Source organism: Formica exsecta, unplaced genomic scaffold (genome assembly GCF_003651465.1).
Source record: "Formica exsecta isolate Colony F162 unplaced genomic scaffold, ASM365146v1 scaffold38, whole genome shotgun sequence".
Taxonomy (NCBI): domain Eukaryota; kingdom Metazoa; phylum Arthropoda; class Insecta; order Hymenoptera; family Formicidae; genus Formica; species Formica exsecta.
This window is the reverse complement of record NW_021851042.1, coordinates 1,091,608-1,111,687: the sequence shown is the minus strand read 5'-3', so window position 1 is coordinate 1,111,687 and position 20,080 is coordinate 1,091,608. Positions and strand designations below refer to the sequence as shown.

Here is a 20,080-nt window from a genome sequence, read left to right as displayed (position 1 = left end):
GTGAACGTTTGAAAATATATTTAGAAGCCTAGTAAAAAACATTTCGGTGTGCAAAATTTTTGAACACCGAAATGTTTTTTACTAGGCTTCTAAATATATTTTCAAACGTTCACTTATATTCTTTCATGCATTTCCGAGTGGGAACCTATCTTATTTTGTACATACAAACTGCCAAAACTTTTATATTAAGCAAATATATAATTATTATGGTCGGTAAAACAGGACGGTCCGGCATCCTCTTAATCCTCAACACTCGGTCTAGATATACTATGTCTATGGCCGGTATTCATAGTCCGTTCTTTTATTTAAGATCGTCTTAAGTACGATCTTAAGATACTATGCGGCCATTTCATTGGTTGAATGGGATCTTAAGACGACCCAAGACCACACTTAAGACGATCTTGGATATAAGAACGGACTATGAATACCGGCCTAAGTCTTACTGCTTAAGTTTTTCTATGTGCCACGGCCCTAACCGCCGGTCAGTTCTAGAAAGTTACTACTGCGCAGCTGCCTAGTTCTAAATAAAACCTTCTGATTGGTCGGTCCAAAGAATCTTTAATTCCTTGCGCAATCGATTATTACTAGTAAAAGAACTAAAATATAGTTAATTTCTAAGTCAAATAATTATATGGAACTAGAACAATAAGCAATTAGTGAAATTGATTAATAACGGAAATAAGAGGAAATGGTTAAATAATTGTTCTATATTCCATAAGCATAATGCAGAAATAGGTGTGGTACTTAATTATTAGTTAAAATATGGCTTTGAAAAATGACGAGACGTCACACACCTGAAAGATCTCCGCAACTATGAGATGATTAATTCATTAGTTATTATTTCATTTATATATTTTTTTTATTTTTTACTTATAAAAAATTAATTATTTATTTTTGTTTATTTAGATAATTTAAATAAGAGAATTAAAGGAAATCGATTTTTATATTTATAAAATTTTATAAAAATCTATACTTAAAAAGAAATATCGTACATTTTTTATTAATTAGAAAAAATTAGAAAGAAGCCACTTTTAAAAAAGGCATATCTTAAAAATGATAAATCGATACTCAATTGTATCAAAGTTCTCTTAAAAGTCTCAAAGTTTATTGTTGCTTTTTTTCGATCATGATAATTAGTTTTCCATTGTGAGTAAAACTGTCATCATCGAAATCATATATTTTGATAGTTCGGAAACAATCAATAATAGCAACGTAAGTATAATTATATTCGCATAAGTTTAATATACACACACATATATATACATATATATAAATTATTTTAAGCGCTGTTGTAATTTTTGAATCTTATATTGATATATTTTGCAAATCAACGTAAAACTTCAATACGGCCCAACTCCTCTGTTGCGTATCGATAGGTACAAATTCGAAGAAACTGAGAAGAAGGAAGATAAAGAAAGACCATCATAGGGCGGAAAAGAGAGACAGATATGAGGAGAGAATGCCTACGTATACGAGTAAATGAGAGAGTGGGTAATTGAAAGATCGGGAGAAAAGAGGGATAGAAAGAAGCGACGAATAAAGAAAGAGGCAGATGAAACCGGACGACCGTGGAAGTGGTATCTCTTTGTACAGACGGTTCTCGAGCATCCGGTATTACTGGAGCGCGCACAGAGTTGAAAGTTTGCTTCGTTTTTTTTTTTTTATTCGCGTTGATTTGTATGTACGTGCGTCGTAAAGGAATATGTATGAATGACAGTTTCAACTCGCCTTCGCCGCATGTAAGTTTCGCGAGTTGCGTGAATACTACAATGAAATATATAAATGCGAGAGATAATTGCGTTAATAACGGCTTATTATAAAGGCGACATTATAAAATCGATTAGCCGAGATTGTTCTTGAAATTGTTTGCACAGACGTGTTGTCTGTTGAAACAACACTAACACGATCGAACGCCGATGAAGAGATACACGGACGACTCGCTTTTTAACTTTGCTCGAGGAAGACAAAAGAATCGGAGAATAAAAAGAAAAAAATGATCCAGATTGCAATTTATAAACTGGGTGAGTGCTAAATATGAATGAACGAATTGCTAAAATGTTTAATGATCTTATATTTACTTATTCTATGATGAACTAAATAAAATTTTACCATAGATATTTTATTATATAAAGAATAAATTAATTTGGGGATATATATAAAATGTTTATTTGCAAAAGGCTTATAAATATTTCAGATTTGATTTAAAAAATATAAATATTGAAGGATTTTTAATTTCTCTCTAAAGGATTTACTAATCCGATATTATTATATAATTACATATGATATCAAACATTATATAATCCGCGCTAAAATTGTAGCGATGTAAATTTCGATATACGATGATTCAGTACAAGGACAATTCAACACTGTCGTTAAACATAACATTTATTTCCGTTCTATCCGTATATTGAATAGCATTCACGTGGACACCAGCTGTTCGAGATTTTAAATCAGCTGACCTAGACGTAATATAAGATGAGTCGTAAAGAAAACTTGGAAAGAAGAATCAGCAAGTAAAATTGATTACAAACGTAATAATTTAGTTGTATATAAAAATTATACAGCTGTAAATCTTTGTAAGACAGATTATCCGAGTGAATTTAAAAAAGACTGACTTAAATACAATTTAAGATAATCTAAACAGGAGAAAAAATTCTTCTTCCAAAATCAGGCAAAAGAAAATAGTGATTGTGTATATATCAAAATTAGTGACAGTGAATTATATCCCAGAAAAAAACTGAAATAAATACAGACGCGAGTATGGCGTATTAAAAAATAGTTTTCAAGTGTACTTGAAAGGTAACGGAAGTGACAACCGGAGAGTAGTAATTTACGCGTAACGTCAAGCGATGTCTAAAGAGGAAATAATTAAAAGAGATTGCGTGTGTACGGTAAAAAAATAATTGTATTTCTATGCCACACATCATGTTCACGATAAGGTTCGTATTGCTCGGTACTTTGATGTTATCCTCGACAAAAGTGTCATCGAAATCGCATCTGGCAAAGTGTTGTCCGCCAGGAAAGATCTTCTCAGGGCATTCCACAGTGGAGTGTGTTTCGGTACCGAATAGCATGATAGAACTTTATGCTCTCCATCGAAATGTTACTGCGGAGTTCCAAGGACTTCCGCAGTGTGATGAACCCGAAGACATTGTAACAACACCACTCGACGATTTCGATTCCAATTTCTTAGAGGTAAATCGTTAACAATTGATTGGATCAATCTTTTTATCTTATAGGATCTTGATATTTTAATACTCTTGTGTCGAGGTAAAAATCAAGTGCTTTTAATTTAATTAGAAAGAGAAACGCGTTTATGATGAAATATATAATAGAGAATAGAAAATACAATCTTTTTATTAAAACTAAATAATATAAATTCCATTTCAATTACGTGAGTTACGCTAATTCTTGATTCTGAAAAAAGCCTCAATCTTTGAACTGAAATATCAATCACTCCCTTATAATTAGATATGAACTCCTTTAATTTACCTGAGTATATTTGGATGCGTTACGTTTTTCCATAGTACAAAAATGTAAATACTATGTGATAAGAATACTAAATTTTCTTCAAAAATGCAGAGAATATTGACAAAAAGGGATTAAATATATTTTTAATACCGTTTATATATACAATTTCGAAAAAAAAAAAATTGCATGTGCGCTTAGGAGTCCTTTTAATAGTATTTTTCTTAAAATTATTATTGCCGCGCCACGTAATCAAATATTGTCCAATATTTTGTCCAAATAATCCAATTTAAATTCTTATAATAATAGATTATAGGAAACGCTATATTAAATATAACGTTAAAAATATATCAAATCTTTCTCCATAAATTTAATAAATTGTTTGCAGGTTCCAGCTTGTCTCGAGATACTTTACGAGCAAATAACTGGAGAAAAGACCGTAATAATTGTTTATTGTCAATCAAATAAAGATCGACAAGTAAAAGCGATTAACACAGCCTTTACGCAGTTCGCAGTTAGAAAATGTTGCTCTCATAGTAGTATATTTGACAGCCGCACGAAAGCTTGCGTGCCTTGGCTAAACAAATCAGAAAGTCTCTTAACATTTTTATCAAATGGATCGGTTGATGTAGATTTAGTGGTGATAGCTAACGAAGGTCCACCTACGTGCAAAGGTCCGATCGTAGATTACGAGATTGACGAAGACGATATTTTCTTGCGAAACGGAACTTACTCGGTGAGCGAGGCGGCTAAGACTTTTAAAATAGTTTCTAAACTTTTTACGGTTGCATGTTCTTTCATTCATAAACAATTATCTCTATTATTACATAGAGATTTAATTTTCTCAAGTGAACAAATTATGTTCAATTATAAAAAAAAATTTGCAGATAATTTAATCTTCAATCTTGAAAAACAAATTTTAAGTCACATTTTTATTATAAAACAAAATTTATTATAAATTTATTATTTTCGTTCTCTAAATAGATTTTTTTTTTATCAAATGATGAATTTATTAATAATATTTTAATGCCATATTAAATTAACTTTCTGAGAATTCTGAGATGTAACTTTTCATGTATGTCTAAAGAAGTTTAGAGATGTTATAATATTTCACATAATTATCATTAGTTACATATTATAAGACTTTTTTAAAATATAAAAAACTTTGTAAAATGTTTTGTATATTATTCATGATTTTATATAATATAGCACGAAATTAACTGTTATTTATCTTTTGAATGCACGAATTAAAATAACATTAAATAGCAAATAATTTGGCAGATGATGGTTCCAGTGTCCAAAAATAATTATATCATCAAAGAGGAATTCTTTCTTACCGAGGATAACGCCTGCCTCGAAATGCTGCCAAATTCCATGTTTAATAGAAGATTAGTAGTCCGCGTTTGCAGAGATTCGAGATTCTGCGACAGAAACTCCTGCATTAGAAAGTGTTGCGCCGAGGACGAATTTTTTTATACTCGGGGATGTAATAAACTTACTACGCCCGAAGAACCGATTGAATTTCACCAGGCTTTAGCAAATGCCGTGAATCGAACGGAATCATCTACTTTTAACATAAGCAAAGGTTGTTCTAATAAAATCTAAATGTCTTATTGTTTCTTTGAAGAAAAAATTCATCTTTTTATATATATACAAGGTATCCTGAAATTAGCGAATTGAAATACTATAACAGAAAAGTTTTTGAAACATTAAATTAAAAAAATTATTTGCGATTTCCGGAAAGGGAGGGGGAAACCTTATATATATATAAAGTTACTGACGCAGATTTTGTTCTGATTGCTTAGATTATGGAGTCTTGATTGGGAAGCCGTGTAAACATGGCATGTATCCCGTGGATCCAAGAGAAGAAGAATGGTCGTTGACGACAGAAGGACATGTTCTCACCGAAGGTTATCAGATCTTCGACCAGAACGAATATTGCATGGACATCTTTTATAACAAATCGGAATTCGATCATAATTTTCATTTGTTTATATGTTTCGAAGATCCAGAGATACCTCAACACACTCGAACGAGGTACAATTTTTATTTTCTTTTAAACTTTAAATCGCATTATTTGATAATTATACAATAATCACATATTTTTTTTTAGTTTATTTAATAATCATGTATTTCTGTTATTCTATTCAACTTTATTTTGTCAATCATATTTTCTTGGTAAACTTTACCGTAGAGAGAGAATGCAGTTTATATGTATTCGAGATCTTAAAAATTATATTTGAATATGCTGAAACATTTTGAGATATCAAAGAAAAATTGTTTTAAAAGAAATAAATTCATACGTATAAGTTCTAATGCTAAAGTGAATGCATTGTGTTAAATTTGTATTGACATTACATTTGTAACTATGAATTCAAGGCTCCTAGCTCTCTCACCGTAAATTCTGCCATATTTGGCGAAACTCGACTGGCTTGATTTGTTTAAACTTCACAAAGTTCAAACAAACATAGCATGCCGCACAATAGACGATGCTCAGTATTTGAAACTTGTAAACGTTTCGTGGTATACTCGATTAAAGAGAAGCATTCGTCAATGTCTGTCAAATTGACGAAAGCAACGGTGCTCAGCCATATGAGCATTGAATAAACATGTCACGCGTGTTCACTGCGAAATATGTAATATGTAAAAATGTGAAATACATATTTTTCACTCGACTTGATAGATACCAAATAAACAGCGCCTTGGAAATCACCAGCTGCGCTTTTCTGTTGATGACTCTATTAGTATATGTGTGCCTTCCAAGTCTACAAAATCTTCATGGTAAAACGCTCATGTGCCACGTAGGCAGCCTCATCCTGGCTTTTACCTGTTTAGCCATCGTACCCTGGATTATGCCCGCTAGTGTAGTTGAAACCGAGGAGTTAAGAGCTACGACAGCATGCAAAGCTTTAGGTTGGTTATGCGATTGGTATACATTGTCATATATACCAGGAAATATGTATAATATATAAACAACGTTAAGGAAAAAAGAAAATATTTTTTCAGCTTACATCATGCTTTTTTGCTTTCTATCGTCATTTTCCTGGCTCAACGTCATGTGCTTCGACATATGGTGGACCTTCGGGTAAGTCATTCGCGATAATACGATCGGATCAAACGGGGTAATCGAGGCAATTGAATAGATGGGGCAGCGCGCGAGTATTTTCCGAGAATCAATAATCATTTTTCTTTGATAACTAATACCAAATAAATGATAAGCCTTTTTTAATGATTTTATGACAATGATCGCTGATAGTCTATGATTACGAAAATTATTATGTTGTCTCATTTACCCGATAGAGTTTCATTGGCCTTCTACAGAATTGTCTCATCACTATCACCGTTCTCGTTAACCGTCCCATCATTCCGAATGTGTCTATAGATTCTGTGTACAAAATTGTTGTACTACGCGTATACCGGTAGTAAAAAAAATATACAACGCCAAATATTAAACATTGAAATGACTCAACGCATTTTATATAGCGCCAACGTTATATGGATAAAACGCAGAAAGTATACAGTTTTACACAGTAGTTTTAGCTTGCGTTTGTTTTGTAAATCATCGTTACAATTTATAGAAAGTAATTAAATAGAAGATAATTTTTAATAGAATGAAAGAATGATTTTTTGATTTCTTATTAAGAAAAATCTCGTACATATTGTGCGATATAAAAAAGCGACCTAATGATTGCTCCAAATTGGAGAGTGTCTTGCCTCTGGTCTCCCTCGACGGTTACGAACGTTTATGTATTCAAGATGCTATTCTGGACGAGAGATTTGTAAATATACGAAGAAAATAGATTTCCATGTCTTGACGACGACGTATTTTAATACCGAAATCTTGATCGGGAATTCCACGAGTTCGTTTCCTAAACATTCGCATTCTCATTCATTTTGCATTAAAAAGCAAATTACGTGTTATTCATGCGATATTTGCGAAATTTTATGGTTGGATTTTTAAATAATATATTTCTCGAATTAAAAACGATCCTGTTGATTGAATTGTTCTGGATGATACAATTTTTATGACGTGGTATGTCATGCACGTGTCCCGTCATTAGTTTTTCTCAATTTTCTTTATTTATTATTTGATTAATATTAATAGAAAATATCAGCTCAAGAAAAATATACAGAGTGAATTTCGAAATTAAAGATTAATTTCGCTCTTTTTAAAGATTAATGCGGTCTTTGATTTATTCAAATTTAATAAGTAAAATAATGATAGCTTATTTTTCGCAGAGTTTTACGTGGCAGTACGATTACAAAGGCCCGTGGACATAGAAAAAAATTTCTGTTATATTGCTTGTACGCATGGGGCCTCTCTCTGCTGGTGTCAATCCTAACGATCATTGCCGACTACACGGATATCCTGCCAGATTATTTGCAGCCCGATATTGGCAATACGAGCTGTTGGTTTACACGTGAGTCATCTGCTGGGACCAATTACTGCTGTTTGAGATGATGTAACGTAAATTTGTCAGTGCTAATTATGATGTTCGTGGAAAGATCGCTGGCCTTGTAACGAGAAGTTTGACTCAACGTTAAAGATTTCACATATACTCTCTTGTTATTATAATATATACATTGGAAATAGATGAGTTTGAGGATACGGTACGAGTTCTAGTCGGAAAATTTGTTCAAAGTTTATCGTATTGAAAAGAAGGCAAATAAAATCTCTTTCTTTGATAGTTTCTATCGCAATTATTATCCGATAATTAAAAAGTTTCTGAGTAACCATATCGATCGAGCTGGTACAAATTCAAGCCTCATTGCGCCTCAATATATAAAGTGCAAAGAAACTAACTACTCGCGTAAAAAATATCGTTTATATCGCTGAAATAATTGCGCTCGGTAATGATCAAGAGAGATCCGCGACAAGTGATCGTTTACAATTTGAAATGAAGATAAAGATATGCATTACTGAATCGTACTTTTTAATGTAGTTGCATTTCCTATTTGAATGTGGTAAAAAAATAATTAATTCTTTTATTATAAAAAATACTAATGGTGTGAAAATAATTAAATAATATAATTTTATTGTACGTGTGTATGTGTGTGCATAAGAGAGACATTACGTCATCCAATTTTCTTCATATTTGTGCAAAGAATACGTGCTCTCTATATTCTTTAATCAAATGTTACAGAAAATCCAGATTCGTTCAGCGAATTAACTTTCTTTATCGGCCCCATAACGATTCAACTGATATCTAACGTCGTGTTTTTCGTTCTCACATCGGTACATTGCAATAAGGTGAAAGCGGAGATAAAAAGAGTAACTACGGATCCTATGGATCCCAGGAGCAAGCGATTTCATTCCGATAGAAGTAGGTGAGTTATTTTATTTTTTTGTCAACTTTCTCTCGGCGAGAGAAAAGCTTAATGATCTCTGTTTTGTCTTCAAATTACAATCATATAAACGAGAAAAGACACTTTAACAATAAATTCACGGTTAGCGAACATAAATTTTGACATGTGTGGTTTTGAGATTGGTTTTACCGTCTTTGAGGGAGAGCATTTTCCCCGAAATCGCTTTAGTACAACTACGTAAAAAAAAAAAAAAATGCGAGAATCATTCACTATTTAAAACTAGAACTACGGTAATAAAAATCGTGTGTGTTTTAAAATGCGTTTAGTTTATACACCGTCGAATTCAGTGATGAGTTAGTCGAAATACTGTCGGTTTTTTTTTTTTTTTTTTTTAAATGATCAATAGAGTTGGATTTTAGCTACATGTGAATAACTTTGTTTTTATAACAAATACAAAAGAATTTTAATTTTAACAGAAATTTTATCGAGTTTAATCATTCTTCTATATGCCATTAATTTTTATTATTATTGTAGTTTAAATTGTATTTCACGCAAGGTTCTTTTTTATCCATAATATTTTTTGACAGATTTGTCATGAATATCAAACTGTTCATCGTTATGGGAATGTCCTGGAGCTGCGAGGTGGCGTCGTTCTTCATGAAGAAATATTTAAATTACATTTACTGGCATTACACATTGTTCTACGTTAGTGACGTCTTCAATTGCCTTCAGGGCCTATCGATCTTCATTCTCTTTGTCTTGAAGAGCCGCGTTTACCTGGCCCTTCGCAGACGATTGGGATTAAATACCAAGAATAAACCGAATCCAACGTGCAACGCGACTACGATTTTGCAAGATCCTTATAGAGTCAGAAAAAGTGCGAGCAGCAGTACGTTAATGACTACGTTTGCGATCAGTTCGGCGCCATAAGGTAACAATTCAATTGCTTAGTACATATAAATAGTTTATCCTTACCTTTTTTACATATATTCGATATGCCCGCACCATCCGAACTATTTTAAATTATCCTCTATTTATTCTTTTGTGTGTGTGCGTGTGTGTGTGCGCGCGCGCGCGCGCGTGTCTGTGTGTATATGTATGTTAGATAAACCAAATACGTATATAAATAACTATTATTAATATTTTACTATATCCAATATGCCCAACGGTTAATGCATTTTAATAAACTAATAAATTTATAATAACGAAAAAGAGAGAGAGAGAGAGAAACAGTTTATTAAAAGAGGGTTTATTGAGAGCCACTGTGAATGGATTATGTTCCGAACAAGACCTCTTAATTTGCTATCTGGGATAATTTTATCACCCTCACAGAATACAAGGAGTGAATAATTGGCACAAGGGTAATTGCGTTTCATTGGACGTCATGCGAATAGTGTCATAAATAGAACATAGGGCCATTGTAAAAAATTTGCTTTTATATTACCATATATCATATTGATATACTTACTAATAATTATCTTGGCTCTCAGAAGTTTGTTAAAAAAGTTTATTAGAAAAATCTGAGAATGGTACAAAATTTTATATTACAGAAGCGCGAGAGAAAGAGAAGGAATATTAATTTTATCTGTAGTAATGTACTATGTCGTGATGTTACCAAAAATATCAAAAAAGTTAGATTATCACAAATTAAAAACGATATTGTATTGTTAGATAAGTACAATGTATAAGTAAGCATGATTTTGTGTGTATGTAGATTAAGTACAAAGTCATGTATGTAAAAATCATCGTTTAAATATTAAATGATTTCTGATATATTTTTGCGTTTTTAAGAATATCCTTTAGTACGATTGACGAAAAGTGACTGATCTATTGGTATTATATAATGCGTTTTTATAGAGCACAAACTATCTCTTTTAAACTAATATCTCTTTACGCAGGTAAAATTACGATCAACGACAAGCACAAATTAAAAATGCTATTTTTGAAATAATATTCTCAAATAATCAAGTACAGTAAAGCTTTTTAGGGAAAATTATAGGATGTCTCACAAGTGTAAATATTAAAATATTTATTGTTGTACTTTTATTCCCGCATATTGTATTACGATAATTAATTATTTTTTTAATTGGTAGTAATCCGCAGGAATAAAATAAATATAAAAAACTCCACAGATAGCAAAAAATTGCTTTTATTTTTAATATACTCAAATGGAGTTTAACGATAAAATCATGTTTTTTTTTTTGCAAAACAATATATCTACTTGCACTAGGATGCATTCATCAGTTTTTACATTTCCGTTTTAATATCAAAACGGCGCGTGAGAGCAAATTTTTATGCCACTTCGAAACTAAAATCCACGGTCCGGTCTTTCTTCTACTATTGAAATAGTCCTCGAAGAAAAGACTAAGATATATATCGCGGCTATAATTTTTTGACAAGTGATACTAATATTAAATCTCGTACAATTTATCTCTTTCTGGCATAAACGTATCGCTTAAAATCATAAAGTCTATTATAACACGGCCGCCACTCTTAGTCATCAATCACTCATCGAGCTTCTAAAATCAATACACGCTTAATAGTAGTACGGACCAGCGCACAATTGATTGCGTTTCTTGCATGCATTGCGTGTGTGTTATAACTTGTTAGAAAAATATCTTTACGTGTCACAATCTTTAACGAATGATTTTCTTTCGCAGGAACAAACGATAATTCGTTTTAATAAAAATTAGCATTGAATAACAAGTGAATCGCGATAAAATTATTATTACTATTACGCGTTATTTTATTTATTATTGATGTTATTGCCAGCACTATGTGGATATATCTCTTCCACAACACAGTCTCTTTTCTTTTTGTTTAAATACATAACAAAATCAGCAATTACAATACAAATCTATTAAAACAACATATGTACATACATATAATAAAAGACGTTTGTAGTGTCTTGCTTATGGATTTCTTGCGTAAAGTATAGTCGTCAAGAAAAAAAATAATATATGAACATTATTATAAATATATACATCTATAATATAAGAGTTTCTATAATGAAATTTTTGGACGTATAAATTCCGAAATCTCCTAGAACCATGAAATCTTTAAATAAACGCATCCTTTCCTTGTAACATAGTATAAACATACAAGATTTTCCACGATCGTTTCCTCATTTTGTATAAAGAATGATTTATACTAGAGTCATCATTAATCTAACAATCGATGATTTAACATCAGATTGAATAAAGTTGAAAATTCATTTAAATGACTCAAGATAATTCCAACTATAATATCCCTGCCATATCACTATAATTACTTCATTTTCAGTCGGTTATCATTAAACCTCGTCCTTGTAATAATTAATTAATATCTCGCCAATGATAGTTATATAAATATAACTTATGATCTTTAAGTAATACCTTGAATAACCAAAATAAAGGCACTTTTGGGAATGCCGGGAAATAAAGACGGACTCTTATTAGATTGACTTTAAATGCGAATTAAACGAGGTCGTCAGGGTTTTCTCTCGTTCGCGGTTTCCTCGAGGTCCGGATCCTCGTTGATGATCGAAATGTCGCGCATCGACGGCCTGCGCGCTTTCCAAGCTTCCGGTGGGGCGACCGGCGTGGTAGTCTTCGTCAGGAGCTTTGGTCCCGAGAGCGTGATGATGATGGCACCCGCCGGCGCTGTCAAAAGCACTGAGAGCACGCACAACATCAATATCATCTCAGCGTATTCGACCTCACGTTGATTATCCTTGTCGACCTCGTCGAGAGTGACAGGAGCCAGGGCCGCCTGCACAGTCGCCTTGGCCATGCATGACAGGGCGATGAATATTTTCTCTTTGAGATTGAGCTTGGAACCGATTCCGCATAACACCGTTACCCCGATCCGGATGACGATGCCGGCTATCAAACAGCCTAGCCCGAGATAGACGGTCTTTCCTTCCAGCTCGTTGATCTTGATCTGCATCCCAGTAATGCCAAACAGGATCGGCTCGAATATCATCCAGAAGATCTCGAAAGATGTGGCCACCGGATTCTGCAATGAAAAAAAAAAGCATACAGTCGCGACAAGATATATGATAGACGTGATAAGGAGGGAGAAAATTTCGTATAGTTTCAAAAATAATTAATAATTAGAAATATAAGAAGAGAAATAATAACAGAAATTTATTTAGCCTTGCCGAGATACACAAGGCGCGTAAGATATTAAAACGCCACGACTTTTCGACAGAAGATGATTTCCACAAAATAATGATTTTTCACCGAATTTCCTTTAAAGGATAACCGATTCTGTAAAAAAAAAAACATACAATCGCGACAAGATATATGATAGACATGATAAGCAAGGAAAAAGTTTTGTTTAGTTTCAAAAATAATTAATAATTAGAAATATAAGAAGAGAAATAATAACAGAAGTTTATTTAGATTTGCCGACATACAGGCGCGTAAGATATTAAAACGCCACGACTTTTCAACAGAAAATGATTTCCACAAAATAATGATTTTCCACCGAATTTCCTTTAAAGGATAACCGATTCTGTATTCGGCGATGATATCGCATCGCATTGTTCATGCGCTCGATATCGGGATATGGAAATCTTCCAACGTTGCATGGAAATACAGAATATCCAGAGTTCACGCGGTGTGTGCAGGCTCGTATTTAGCGCTATTGTTTACACGCGCACGCGGTGCGTAGGAAATCTCGACAATATTGATTTATTTAATTTATTTCCATACAATTTTCTGATAATGGCACGCGTCAGCCTCGCGGATACAAGAAAATAATAATATATATGCTCTCTAATATACGTTTCTTTAATGTATTATAGCTTCTAAGATAATATCAAATAGATGATATTAAACATTTTAAGGAATATGTATATATAATGATATATCAAATATTTTACAGAAAATAATACAATTGTATTTATTCGCATCAAATTATATATATCACTGTCTATCTATCTAATCTTACATATACATATATACGTATGTATATGTGTGTGTGCGAAATTATATTTGCATTCTAATCCAATTATATATGCGCGTTTAGTCTCGTTTAATTCCGCGATGTATCTGATGAGATTTAATCACATAGGATATCGCATATATGCGGAAAACAGTGTTTAAACTCGGAATAAATTACATCATTCATCATTATTTAAGACAAAAGGCATTGCCGTCGCCGCATCATCGTGCGATTGTTGCGTAGTAATTAATCCGACCGGGATATATTATGCCGACGAGCTCCGTGACATACGAGGCGCATATCGCATACGGGGGTGTAATATCGACAGATGTGCTGGTTACAGTCACGTCACGGAACGCGTGTGCGAAAGAACGTGTCGCCGGCACCGCCGTCGTCGACAGCGGGAATGCGACGCGAGATGCGGAAATAGGAACGAGCCAGTTGACTCCCAATCCGCACCCTACCCGAATAGCGACGATACGTCGGCCTGAATATTTCACGAGATTCAAGTTATTGGGGCAGGAGAGTGAAGCGCCGCCGGCGCCTTCCGTCACCGATACCTCTTCCTTCCGCCAATAGATTAAATATTTAATATCTTGTATGTTTTTAGATGGAAATTTTGAAGAATTGAGAAAGATATCTCGATACTTAACTCGCAATATTTCTTGAATTGATTTAGTTATGGTTTATCTACGTTATCTTTTTTCGAATCTTAGCAACGTTTACGAAAATAATTTAGGAATTTAACATATGTATATAACATGTGTTAAATATCAGGTGATTGCATAAGTTCGTGCCCGATTTAAATATAAACTTCAATAGATTATATTTTAGAGATAACACTTTTATTAATCAATTATATAGTCTCCATTCTTTTCTACAATGGTTTTCCAACGATCTATAAGCTTGTCGATTCCATTTTTGAAGAAAGAACTTGGTTTTTCTTGAAAAAAGTTTGTAAGGTGGTTTTCGACAGCTTCCTCGGAATTGAGATTCTTGCCATTTAAACTATTCTGCAAAGACCGGAACAGATAAAAATCTGAAGGCGCAATATCTGGAGAATATGGCAGGTGCTGCAGAATTTCCCATTGCAACTCCTGCAATTTTCGCAGCGTCTGTTGAGCGACGTGTAGCCTAGCATTGTCGTGGTGGAAGATGACGCCTTTTCGATTGGCCAAAATCGGACGTTTTTCTCGAATAGCTGCAGCGAGTCTAGTTAGTTGCTCACAGTACTTGTCCGCCGTGATTGTTTCGCCGCGTCGGAGCAGCTCAAAGTAAATAATTCCCTTGCGATCCCACCAAACACACAGCAACACCTTCATCGGATGCAAGCCAGCCTTTGCTTACGGGTTCTGCTCCTTCAGCTGCTGTTTTCCATGTCCTCTTTCGCTGTACGTTTTTGTAGAGAATCCACTTTTCATCGCCTGTTACCATTCGATCTAAAAAAGGCTCTTTTTTGTTACGCTCGAGAAGAGAAAGACCCACAGTCATACGGTTTAGCTTATTCCTTTCAGTCAGGAGATGCGGCACCCATGTATCAAGCTTGGAAACGTATCCAAGCTTTTTTAAATGACGAAAAGCGGTTGAATTATCGATGTTCAGCCTCTCAGCAATATCCTCAGTTGTAATCCTTGGGTTTCTTTCCACTAAGGCATGCACAATGTCATCATCAATGCCAGAAGGCCGTCCAGAGCGGGGTTGATCCTCCATGTTGAAATCACCATTTCGAAATCTGCCAAACCACTTTTTGACTGTTCGGAGAGCAGGAGCGCGGTCCAAATAAACGGTTTGAATATTTTTTTGTGCAATCCCAACACTCACGCCTTTCCGAAATTCATATAACATTACATGCCGCAAATGCACCTTTTCGTTCTCCATTTTTAATGATTTCTCTTATGCACAAATGGACTTATCTGAACAATGTCTGACGCTAAATTGACATAAGACAACGTCATCTATTCGGTGTAAGCAACAATTACCACACGAAAACAATAGAACTCCGCCATGCAGTAACTTAATGCCATCTATGAAAATCGGGCACGAACTTATGCAATCATCCAATATATCCGTGTGAATCATTTGTGATCAGATATACTAAATATGTTTTAACTATTTTATCTTATATTAAGAGAAATTACTAAAGAGAAGTGTAGACGTGTCTTTGATATCGCGCGGCTTAAAAATCTTTTTATTTAAACGCCGATATAAAAGACGATATACCTACAATATACGTGCATACATACATATATAATAATGAACGGATGAGATACACTGATTGGATATAAAAGATTTGTACTTTATTTTGCAAAAATACTTGGTAATTTTTTACAAAAAGTTGCACAGATCATCTTAATCTTGACAACATATAGGTACGTTGTAGATGGTATATTTCTGACTAATTTACGTCTGAAATTAGATGGTGCTCTTTTATAGTTTTTGTGATATTTTAAATTGAAAATATAACTATTATAACATGTGTTAAATAGATTTATACCCTAACTCTTATAAGTTATGAGAAATTCACAAATTCTCTATCTAATATCCGGCGTGTGAATAAAAAAAAAAAAAGATTGAGTAAAATACTTGAATAATAAATCTTTTATCAGCGATTTACTCAAACATCAGAGAAAAAAATATTAGATAGAAAACTTATAAACTTTTCAAAACTTGTATATAAATCTGTACTTACGTCGTCCACTTCCCAACCTTCTTGTTGCCAAAAGTAACAGCTGACGAAAGCTGCAGCTACGACCGCAAGCGGTCCAGCACCGCCGAGCTCGATTGCCTCGCTGCCGAAAACCGCCAACAATCCACCTCCGAGTAACATCAGCACTCTAAGAGGCACCATAAACGGCTGCAACATTAGCACATAAACGAAGTGTTAGGATCCAACAGAAGCGCCATATCATGATTACGAAGTGATTTATTGATCTCATTATGAAAGATAAGTTTCCAAATATGGGCGCCTCTCTCTCCCCTTGATATACACGCTCAAGATATATATATATATATATATATATATATGCTTGATATGATAAACGATACACTTGAGTAATATCAGGAGGAGTTTAAGCTCGCCTGTAATAGCGCATTTTCATTGTTCAAATAACGATTATTAAAAACGTTTCGCGTTCTTGTACTAAAATCCTTTCGCAAGAAGCCTATTAAAATAAGATATATAAATTATAAAAATGAATTTTTTATGTTCCAAGCAGGATAATCCTGTGCGCTATAAATATCAAGAAAAGAAAGAAAATAAATAGTCTACGAAGTAATATAAACTTAGCGTGTGACAATAGGATATAAATAGGATTTATGAACAAAGTAACAATTTTAAACACATTCTTATATACACTCTCAAGATATATATATATATATATATATATATATGCTTGATATGATAAACGATACACTTGAGTAATATCAGGAGGAGTTTAAGCTCGCCTGTAATAGCGCATTTTCATTGTTCAAATAACGATTATTAAAAACGTTTCGCGTTCTTGTACTAAAATCCTTTCGCAAGAAGCCTATTAAAATAAGATATATAAATTATAAAAATGAATTTTTTATGTTCCAAGCAGGATAATCCTGTGCGCTATAAATATCAAGAAAAGAAAGAAAATAAATAGTCTACGAAGTAATATAAACTTAGCGTGTGACAATAGGATATAAATAGGATTTATGAACAAAGTAACAATTTTAAACACATTCTTCTCTACACTGTAGTTTAAGTTTATCCGAAACCGTTAAATCAGGTTGCAGCGAGCTAAGAATACTGCAACTATCGGCGCAGTGCCACGGCGTTAATCCTTACGTGAATGATACTTCAGATACGATGAGGTGCCGATGTGGTAACCGAGTACTCGACATCTCCTTTGTCGAAACCATTTGCGCTCAAACATTTAATTCATCTAAATCGATGATCTTCGCAGATCTTCGGCCAAATTGAATTAAATTTCGAATCTTTCGCGATCGATGAAGGAAATACTGCAGTATCGTCGCGAAATCTTACAATGGTATCTTGTATAAATAAAATTGTATAGATATTGTTAAAAAGTAATCGTGTCATGAAACGCATATTTTCAGAAGATACATAATTATTTCATGTTATCTTCTAGAGACGAAAACATGATCTAAATTGTCTATTTTGAATATCATTACTCACTTAAAACTTATCGGGGGCGGATCTATTTTTGCAAGACGCCTGCGTTAACTATAAACTTCCTGTCGATTTAATAGCGCATTTTCATTGTTCAAATAACGATTATTAAAAACGTTTCGCGTTCTTGTACTAAAATCCTTTCGCAAGAAGCCTATTAAAATAAGATATATAAATTATAAAAATGAATTTTTTATGTTCCAAGCAGGATAATCCTGTGCGCTATAAATATCAAGAAAAGAAAGAAAATAAATAGTCTACGAAGTAATATAAACTTAGCGTGTGACAATAGGATATAAATAGGATTTATGAACAAAGTAACAATTTTAAACACATTCTTCTCTACACTGTAGTTTAAGTTTATCCGAAACCGTTAAATCAGGTTGCAGCGAGCTAAGAATACTGCAACTATCGGCGCAGTGCCACGGCGTTAATCCTTACGTGAATGATACTTCAGATACGATGAGGTGCCGATGTGGTAACCGAGTACTCGACATCTCCTTTGTCGAAACCATTTGCGCTCAAACATTTAATTCATCTAAATCGATGATCTTCGCAGATCTTCGGCCAAATTGAATTAAATTTCGAATCTTTCGCGATCGATGAAGGAAATACTGCAGTATCGTCGCGAAATCTTACAATGGTATCTTGTATAAATAAAATTGTATAGATATTGTTAAAAAGTAATCGTGTCATGAAACGCATATTTTCAGAAGATACATAATTATTTCATGTTATCTTCTAGAGACGAAAACATGATCTAAATTGTCTATTTTGAATATCATTACTCACTTAAAACTTATCGGGGGCGGATCTATTTTTGCAAGACGCCTGCGTTAACTATAAACTTCCTGTCGATTTCTATATAAAATATGAACGCGCGTTCCTCGATAGATGAAAGTCTTAAATAACTTGGATATGTAAGAAGAGCAAATGCCACACGTTAATGGGGAAAAGCACACGACAAAGATGTGTCTAAAAGATATCTTACTTTTCTTTTATGAAGCTTATCAGAATTCGGAATGACGGGAATGACTAGTAATTTCCAAATGTGCTTAAATTCATCGAAGATCTCATCGAGAGTGAGAAAATATGAGCGTTTATGTGTCGGCGAAAGTGCACTCGACGATACTCGGCGGTTTGCGGATGTGGCAGCCTGATTGTACGCAATTTATAAAGTGTTTACAGGATTTTCACGGCAAAATGGTAACTGCTGTAAGTGGATTTATCCGGCGATAGTAGATTTATTCGGATTTGCGCGTGTGCTCTATCCTCGCGAGTGCTTTGACGGTATGCAGCGGAATCTACTGCGGGGAGATTCACCGTGCGGTGCGATGTGGGGTGAACGACACCCCGCCAGTTGACCCTATTTTCGCCCCTTTATTCTTGTATCTCGATCTAGAATAGTCGATTTCGTATTATCCGACTACCCGCGTGTAACGAAGGAAATGACGCAAAATGTGCCAATTTTATGCAAATTATATTTACATGAATGAAAATAATTAAAATGGCATCCTTGAAAGCTTTTTCTTGTGAGAAAGGCGCGATATTATTATTTAAGCGGCATTGTTTCGTATCTTTCGCGTGTATTTCAAGGATCGAAAGATGGAAAAACTCTGAAAATAGCGATATATACAGTTGCTGTGTTACGTATACTCCGTACTTTATATCGCTTCTTCTCGAAGCCACGTTTTTCCGAACACCAGCTGACATAACTTATGAATGGAAGCTATTCTCTTAAAGAGGAAGTTCAAAACACATCTGCACACATCGTGTGAACTCCACTTCGTGTGACACGTATCCAAGTACGAGAGAGATGAGGAAAGTAATATCTCACCCATGTAAATTTATTCATACATTTTTCGATATAACTCGCATATTTGATCGAAAATGCAGTTCACGATTGTAATTTCTATTGCGCGATTTAATACTAACGAGAAAGTACTTACGTCGCCTTTTTCCGGCACGTATTTGGCCAACCAGCCCCACATGATACCGAATCCCAGACCGCCGATAATAGCGATGGGCCCCTGAAGGATCTGGTACCATAGCGCGTCGTGGGAAAACATGATGCTCTTCACAATACCGTAAACCGCCACTGATGCCGCATCATCAATCCCGGAAACCGCGATAATCAACGTCGGAATGCCCTGGAAATATATTACAAACTCGTTAATTCTATGAAAATCAAGATTTTACGTCAGAATTTTATTTTCT

The 20,080-nt window shown here is 34.0% G+C and overlaps 2 protein-coding genes across 4 annotated transcripts in view; one reads left to right on the top strand and one right to left on the bottom strand.

Annotated features, from left to right (window-relative positions):
• Positions 1 to 996: 996 nt before the first annotated feature.
• LOC115239418 (G-protein coupled receptor Mth2-like) lies at positions 997 to 10,547 on the top strand. 3 transcript variants are annotated; one of them, XM_029813930.1, is made up of 9 exons: positions 997 to 3,195; positions 3,857 to 4,204; positions 4,750 to 5,053; positions 5,274 to 5,505; positions 6,152 to 6,381; positions 6,460 to 6,553; positions 7,708 to 7,889; positions 8,613 to 8,792; positions 9,363 to 9,482. In XM_029813930.1, exons 1-9 carry the CDS (start codon positions 2,914 to 2,916, stop codon positions 9,371 to 9,373), a joined length of 1,863 nt encoding a protein of 620 aa, XP_029669790.1. In that variant the 5' UTR covers positions 997 to 2,913; the 3' UTR covers positions 9,374 to 9,482. The 3 variants fall into 3 exon arrangements, with proteins under 3 accessions (XP_029669790.1, XP_029669788.1, XP_029669789.1); XM_029813928.1 differs by having other exon boundaries at positions 999 to 3,195; positions 8,613 to 8,796; positions 9,363 to 10,547; XM_029813929.1 differs by having other exon boundaries at positions 1,000 to 3,195; positions 6,475 to 6,553; positions 8,613 to 8,796; positions 9,363 to 10,547.
• A 420-nt stretch (positions 10,548 to 10,967) lies between these two features.
• The window catches only part of LOC115239411 (sodium/hydrogen exchanger 9B2), a 27,898-nt gene continuing 18,785 nt past the window's right edge, over positions 10,968 to 20,080 (bottom strand). Inside the window, exons 5-6 of the mRNA XM_029813918.1 lie at positions 16,394 to 16,558; positions 10,968 to 12,771 (exon numbers count right to left, since the gene is read on the bottom strand). Of these exons, the coding sequence (XP_029669778.1) occupies positions 12,244 to 12,771; positions 16,394 to 16,558 (693 nt within the window). The 3' untranslated portion in view covers positions 10,968 to 12,243. The remainder of the gene's footprint in view (positions 12,772 to 16,393; positions 16,559 to 20,080) is intronic.

Bases quoted from the DNA above. Each gene is read 5' to 3' on its own strand.
- LOC115239418 (XM_029813928.1), top strand. From the start codon at position 2,914: ATGCCACACATCATGTTCACGATAAGGTTCGTATTGCTCGGTACTTTG. The intron at 3,196-3,856 runs GTAAATCGTTAA...AATTGTTTGCAG, and splicing joins TCGATTCCAATTTCTTAGAG to GTTCCAGCTTGTCTCGAGAT. The intron at 5,506-6,151 runs GTACAATTTTTA...TCGACTTGATAG, and splicing joins CCTCAACACACTCGAACGAG to ATACCAAATAAACAGCGCCT.